The 7,943-nt window shown below is 40.7% G+C and overlaps 1 protein-coding gene across 1 annotated transcript in view; it reads left to right on the plus strand.

Annotated features, from left to right (window-relative positions):
- The window catches only part of LOC121560993, a 28,726-nt gene extending 23,313 nt beyond the window's left edge, over positions 1-5,413 (plus strand). Inside the window, exons 8-11 of the mRNA XM_045216924.1 lie at positions 2,255-2,368; positions 3,865-4,168; positions 4,859-4,907; positions 5,130-5,413. Of these exons, the coding sequence (XP_045072859.1) occupies positions 2,255-2,368; positions 3,865-4,168; positions 4,859-4,907; positions 5,130-5,413 (751 nt within the window). The remainder of the gene's footprint in view (positions 1-2,254; positions 2,369-3,864; positions 4,169-4,858; positions 4,908-5,129) is intronic.
- Positions 5,414-7,943: the final 2,530 nt, after the last annotated feature.

The raw sequence follows: 7,943 nt of genomic DNA on the forward strand, positions 1-7,943 counted from the left end.
TCCCACTTTAATTTACATTTATAAGGCAGTTACTTTCTCAGCTCAAAATACACTTCTTGACTCTATGCAACTCACGTTAAATGGATTTTTACATGCATGTCCTCTCATTTCATCTCATTCTTCGTTCTCCACTAGATCCACCTCTTTTCTCTGAAAACCTTTTGTAACTTCTCATTGGTTGAGAAAACTGTCAATTGATCAGCAAGTGTCTTTTAAAGTAACAACGCACGGGATCCCAAATGGCATCACCACATTAAAGATGCGCACTATGCAGAAATCGCTCCGCCATTTCCTGGTTGCTAAAATTTTAATATTTTACCTAATTTCAGTTTATGTGACAAAACAAGCAGTCGTTGTGTAGAGAATCATTGTACCATCTAAACCGCTGTGAAATATATTTTCCATAACCAAAGATATTGTATTTTCAGCTGTTTGAAGCTGGTGTACAAAACCAAAAGTAAAATATACAACAACGAAACTTCAGAACGCAAAGCACAGAAATGGCAGACATAGAACAGATCTACCACTTCTTAGACTTGCTCTTCAACAGGAATAAAATGTATATAACTTACAATTCTATGTGAATTTTGGTTGGATCTCCCAAAAAGTTACATAATGTAGCTTTAAGTAGTCCATATTTGTTCACCACTCCACATAAGATCATTGATTTTATTAAAGTGCATTTTATTCAGTGCATTTTATTCAACTAGCAAACAATAAAATGTGTCTTCTGCTTGTTTCCTAACACCCCACAACAGTAGCGGTGCCTTTCGTGAAGGCAATTCTTGAACTGCTCGAGCGGAGCGTGGGTAAAATCACTGGGGAAGACAAGCCAGAAAGAAATGCCATATTACATTTTTAATCTATGTGTTGTAGTAATTGCGTTGTTTGCTCTATAACCCGTTAGTTCATATGCCTTACCATCGTGATACAGTACATTCGAAAAGTATTCAAACCCCTTGATTTTTTCCACATTTTGTTACGTTACAGTCTTACGTTACAGTTACCGCAAGTCACAAAGAAAACAGGAGCTGCCTCCACTATTCCAGCATCATTTCAACTTTAAAATGTAAACATAATCAAATCACCTATGCTTACTTTAATACAGTGACTAAAAGATTCAAAAACTATTTAGTCCAATCAACGTAAGCTAAATATCATGTGGCTGTCCATGGTACTGATTTCTCTCTGTGTGAGTGTTTGTGTGCATAAGTCGAAAAAACATGTTGACTACATGTAGAGAAACGCCAATGCCATCCTCCTCTCTTTCATGTTGAAGAAACGGTCTATGACTCTGTCATACAGTCCACACTTTTAGTTTTTGTTGTCCTAGGCTACCTGTCTAAAATGCTTGCTTGCTAGCCTAACTTCCTGTCATGGCCAACGATGAGCAAGCTAGTTAACATTAGCCTACTACATCTAGCTACATATTGAACTTCCATCCTGTCAGGCCAGGGGCACAACAATGTATGAGGTAATTGTTGGATCAGAATCGCCGTTATAATCATTGGCCAGTACGGAGAATTAAGTAAAACCACAAGTCCAAATCCCTAACCCATCCATGGCTAATTTAGGAAAGGGACAATTTTAATTAGCTAGCAAGCCACCTGAGGACAACAACACAACGAGATGCAACCATTCAAGTTTTTGTCTGTCACATTACGTTTGGCTTGATGTGATGTGATTGGTGTAAAGCCAAATCCAAACTGGCTTCCCTTCACATTTTTTTGGGGTGTTCCAGGACCATTCACAGTTGAGCTCACTCAGTTTAGCTCAACGCTGATTGGCTGTTATGGTATATTTTTCTTTATCAAGGGAGGCCTATTGCTCGCTGGCTTCCCTTGCATTCAATGCTACAGGCGGTAACAATGTCATACTCTTTTTGACCAGACAGCATCAGATAGATGGGCTACACATACAGAGACAGAGGGGCGCTGTTTCGCTCGCTCAGATGCTTTCTCCAATGAGATACATTCAGCCTCTTGTGAATTGAAGAAAAACAATGAAACACAGAGAGACGAAAGATACATTATTTGATATATATTTTTATTTTTGGTACATTTTTGGAGGAAGCATCCATAAATACACGCCACTGCATCACACACACACAACTCTGAGAGGAGCCACTGTGCAGTGACCATGGAGAAGTTGTGTCCTTGAGCAAGGACACAACAGTAGGAGATAGTAGTTATGATCCAACAACAGCCCTGCCAGATCAATTGTGAAAACTTTCAGCATCTTTCTTTGTTCACAGAAACAATTTGAAGCATCTCCAGCTACGTACAGATAGTCATATGTCTATGAGTGACCAGTCAGTGAATTCAAGCATAGACCCAAGTGATGATGGAGACCAAACCAAGGATGAAAGGTAAACCAACAACACATGCATTATTACATGGAGTTGTATGACATACACTACATAACCAAAAGTATGTGGACACATCCTCGTTGAACATCTCACTCCAAAATCATGGGTATTAATATGGAGTTGGTCCCCGCTTTGCTGCTATAACAGCCTCCACTCTTCTGGGAAGGCTTTCCACTAGATGTTGGAACATTGCTGCGGGGACTTGCTTCCATTCAGCCTCAAGAGCATTAGTGAGGTCGGGCACTGATGTTGGGCGATTAGGCCTGGCTCGCAGTCGGCGTTCATCCCAAAGGTGTTCGATCGGGTTGAGGTCAGGGCTCTGTACAGGCCAGTTAAGTTCTTCCACACTGATCTCGACAAACCATTAATGTATGGACTTGGCTTTGTACCCGGGGGCATTGTCATGCTGAAACAGGTAAGGGCCTTCCCCAAACTGTTGCCACAAAGATGGAAGCACAGAATCGTCTAGAATGTCATTGTATGCTGTAGCGTTAAGATTTCCCTTCACTGGAACTAAGGTGCCTGAACCATGAAAAACAGCCCCAGACCATTATTCATCCTCCACCAAACTTTACAGTTGGCACTATGCATTAGGGTATGTAACGTTCTCCTAGCATCTCTGCTTCTTCCAGAGGCAGTTTGGAACTGGGTAGTGAGTGTTATAACCGAGGACAGACGATTTTTACGCGCTTCAGCACTCTGCGTTCCCTTTCTGTGAGCTTGTGTGGCCTACCACTTTGCAGGTGAGCTGTTGTTGCTCCTAGACGTTTCCACTTCACAATAACAGCACTTACAGTTGCCTGGGGAAGCTCTAGTAGGGCAGAAATTTGACAAACTGACTTGTTGGAAAGGTGGCATCCTATGATGGTGCCACGTTGAAAGTCACTGAGCTCTTCAGTAAGGCCATTCTACTGCCAATGTTTGTCTATGGATATGGCTGTGTGCTCGATTTTAAACACCTGTCAGCAACTGGTGTGGCTGAAATAGCCGAATCCACTCATTTGAAGGGGTGTCCACATACTTTTAAATACATAGTGTAGCTCTAATGGTTCAAAAATATATATATAACGAACAAAACAGCTGCCTGATGATCTCCAAATCCAACAAGTTTAATTTCCTGAACGACTTACTGTAACTCACTTTACTTCAGAAGACAAGACCTTCAATCCCATAATATGTGGTCACTCACATTTCCATGGAAACTCCTACCAGACACAAGTGCAGTGGCCATCTTGTTTTGATCCTTGTTTTATCCTCTAGGGGAGTCGACGGAAAAATGTGAAAACAAGGCAATTATATGGTTACAATGGCTGAAATAGACATATCCACTAATTTGAAGGCTGTCCACATACTTTTGTATATATAGTGTACGTGATTGACATGTATATAAAGTAAATGTTTCTTGTGAAATTTAAAGTTGCTTGGTAAATCTAATAAGTTAATGTATTTAATGTTTAATGTTTAAGTTTTAATGTGTGTAATTGTCTTCCACTTAGCATCATCAGGCCAGGAGAGGTGTTCTGTGATGTCTGTGACGTCAAAGCTGTGAAGTTCTGTCAGACCTGCACTCTCTCCTACTGTGAGACCCACGTTAGGAAGCACTACACAGTACCTAAACTACAGAGACACACCCTGGTGGAGGTGACTGGAGACCTGGAGGAGAGACTCTGTCAGGAGCACCACAGAGCTCTGGAGGTGTTCTGCAGGACAGACCAGAAGCTGATCTGCAGTCTGTGTGTAGTAACAGAACACAAAGGACATGATGTAGTCTATGAAGAGATAAAACAAGCAGGAAGACAGGTAGGTACTCTATTTTTTGCACCTGAAGATGCTCTTTAAAGAAGATATTGCATTTGTCATGATTTAACTGGATTTGAACCCAAATGCAGACAACTACACCGAGCCAGAGAAGGTTTAACAGGTTTTTTTACGAAGTGCAATTTGTCCAGGTTTCCAATAATAGGGGAAGAGCAAGTCCAGGTTTACAGGGAGGGTAACAGATCCAGGTTCAGAGCAGGTGTGGTACCGTAATGTCCTAGTGTCCGTGGTGAGTCCAAAAGGGAGGTCCGGTAGTGGAAAGCAGGATGGTGGTGGCAGGAGTGAAGCGGAGGCAGGAGTCAGGTTCCAATAATCTGTGGCACAGGATAAAAGTAACTAGAACAGGCCAAAAACACAAAGGGCGAAAACAAGCAGGTTGAGTCAACAGCGAAACTAACATGGTCGTCTTGACTATGATCTGACGATGAGTGGCAAGTTTGACCGGGTCTTTAAGGCTGAGGTGATTATGGTGAATGAGCTGCAGCTGGAACCCTGACTCCCGCACACCAGACTTCACTCCTGCAATCAAGGACAGACAGAGGGGAGGGGGAGAGCAGAGAGAGAGCTACCTAGCAGCAGTAGGCCTAACAGCATTTGATAATAATGTTATATGTTCTGCAAAGAAACAACTGTTTTTTCATCAGAATAATGGGTTCTTACTCTGTTTTCAAGACTTTTGATAGAGAGCAATGTCAAAGCCCAAGGCTGGCCTCCGTTGACGGTAGGTGTACAATCATGAAATACATTACCTAAACAATGTATTTTGAGACCTTTACATTGTGTTCAACAACATACATACAATTTTAAGACCACTAAAAGAGGAAGATTAATTTGTTTAGATTAATCATTCTTATTCCATAATGCTTGTATGATTAGAATGTAGCTTTCTTTGAAGTGTGTTTCAGTGCAAGTAAAGTCATTTTCTCTTCCATTATTTCTTTAGAAGTGCTGCCCCCTCCTGGTGAGATCCAGTTCCTGTCAGTGACATCAGACTCTGTGTCTCTGACCTGGGGTCCTCCTGAGGGACTGACCGGACCACAGAAGTTCAGAGTGACCTGGGGATGTGATGGAGAAGAGAGCAGCCTGAGGGTGGAATATGGGTGTAATGTTGAAATAGATGGACTCCAGCCTGGTAAAAAGTACCAGTTCAGTGTGGCTACTGAGGGAGAAGATGGCAGACAAAGCAGATGGGTCTCAGCATCTGTATTCACAGGTAAAGTAACTTGAGTTTGTCTTTGGTTATTTGCTTCTAGGGATGTTGTTTTTTCATGTGATGTCCAAACAAGACATTAACAATAGGCCAATCCTATATTTCGTTTCATAAAACATATTATATGTATTTTTAGTGGTCCCAGCACCCAGGGACTTACACATCAAACAGTCAGGAGTGACCTCCTTCACTGTCAGTTGGTCCAAGGCTGAAGGAATGGAGAAAGTCCCACAGAGCTTCCTCATATCCTACTGCCGTCGAGGAACAGAGCCCCGTGCAGCCAATACTGAGGACTGCTACAGAACTCTCTCTGGCCTGCTACCTGGTACTCAGTACACCATCAGTGTCTCAACTGTGTTGAACAATGGAAAACAGAGCAAACCTCTCTCTACAACCATCTGTACAAGTAAGGCCTCATACCGACTCACTTCACTACCGGGGGGCAGAATTTGACAAATCCTAACTAATCTGAACCTTTTTCCTGAAGAGAAGTTGTGTTCTTGTTGCAGCTGTCCAAAAATAATTTTTATGGTCGTCTAAGAAGTTTAGAATTATAATTGTTAGAGCCTAGTGTTATTAAATGTAGGTTAGTGTCGTGACGTGATTTTCATTAATGTAATGACTGTTATTTATCGAATCAAGTAACTATGTTTAATTGTTACCCAATTTAAATTAATAATGTAACAATTGTCGTGACGTGATTTACTTTAATGTATGACTGTTATTTATTGAATCACCTAACTATCATTTAATTGTCATTCGATTAAATTAATAATGTAATAATTAACTCATTAGGAATTTGGGGCACCACGGAAGAAGTTGTTTAACGAGTTACCATCTCCCGAATTAAACTCTTAGAAGATATATGTTATATCGATAACAGTCACTTATTAAATAATTACCTCTTATCAGTCTCATTCTGAATGTCACATAATCCTTGAACCTGCAAGAACCCTAACCTTATTGATGAATCAGCAATACACAAATTTGCTTAATTATTTATTCACTAACTAACTAGATAATAACACAATACAAACACATACCTAGGTTATTGATTACTAACGTAATACAATGAAAACAGGTCTCTAGTGGACTGGACTAACAATAGCATGAATGTTTGGGTAGAAGGAGGATCAGAGTGGAAGGGAGAGACAGAGATTCAAACTATCGTGGTTACTTTGGAAACTATGCTCACAGTAATCATAATACTTATTCACCCTAATAACACTCATTCGGATTAGAAATGCAACATGTATTTACGTGTTGCTGTCCTCGATAGTTGAGTTGATGATGTAGGACTCTGGCTTGCCCACCAGAGATCTCAATGTCCTTGGTAGAGTTTCTGGTCGTAGTGGTGGTTTGAATGGATACTTCAGATGTACCAGCGGTTGTCGGAGAGGGATTGTCTTTTCCAACTTGTGTCTTTAGTGAAAGTTCTCTAGACGACTATACATGCCAGCTGCAGACTGAGATGATAAGGTCTAGTGCATTGTTTTCTTCTTCACCTTGTGTAGAGGTTGAGAGTTTCAGAGTTTCTCAATTTCAAACGTGTGGACTAACTTTTCACGTTTTCTGGTCTTTCTAGTCTAACCATTTTGTAACGTGTAGCTTCACACTTCACGTCTGCTGGTCTGTAGAGTTTCAACCATTTTAAGATGTGGGGCTTGCTTGCTGGTCTTCCTTTGGTAATGGAGTTGTAGTTTTAAACCATTTTGTAATGTTTAGCTCACGCTTCACGTTTGCTGGTCTAAAGGATGATTTGTTTTTCAAGTATTTTTATGCACTCAGGGTAAAAGGGGCGTTCCATCATGTTTACACGATCTCTGATGTCACTCGGGGCGTGGCTAGTCACTGTGCATAGTTTATATGAAAAACTATTATCTCATTAGAATACTAAAATTACATTCCTATCTTCACCAAAATACTCTCATACTTAATCATATATTTTATACAACATTTAGATGTAAACTTGATAGATAGAATATGTACACTTTCCGAGTTACAGTTATTACTTGATACCATCCTTAATTACATCACAAAATAATAAACAATATGACATGATTATTCTTTAGATCCCCACTGACCATTTCCCACATTCTTTTAAGTACGAATATTGTTTCATTATCCACTTTTGAATGTTGGAGTCTTGGCGGGAAGACTTCCTTTGTCTCACAGGGAAATTATTTCTTCCCATACTAGAGACCAAAAGGAGTCCTTTTCTGCAGACTATTTATGACCGGCTGTTAAGTCATAAAACTGGCCCTCAGGAAAGGGGGTGTTCAAACCTTTGCCTAGCAGGAATGTTTGATCCTCAACCCATGAGGGCAAGTCATTACACAATTAACTCATTAGGTGTCACGTGCTGATGTGGATGTTGTGTTGGAGTCAGGCGCAGGACACAGAAGCTAGTCAAACCGACTTTACTTGTCAAAACACGACAATACAAAATAACGGGCCTCAAAACAACGGAGGCGAGCGATTACGCATACAGTGCGTCAATACACTAAATACAAGCGATTACGCATACAGTGCGTCAATACACTAAAT

The sequence above is a fragment of the Coregonus clupeaformis genome, unplaced genomic scaffold, assembly GCF_020615455.1.
Source record: "Coregonus clupeaformis isolate EN_2021a unplaced genomic scaffold, ASM2061545v1 scaf0855, whole genome shotgun sequence".
Taxonomy (NCBI): domain Eukaryota; kingdom Metazoa; phylum Chordata; class Actinopteri; order Salmoniformes; family Salmonidae; genus Coregonus; species Coregonus clupeaformis.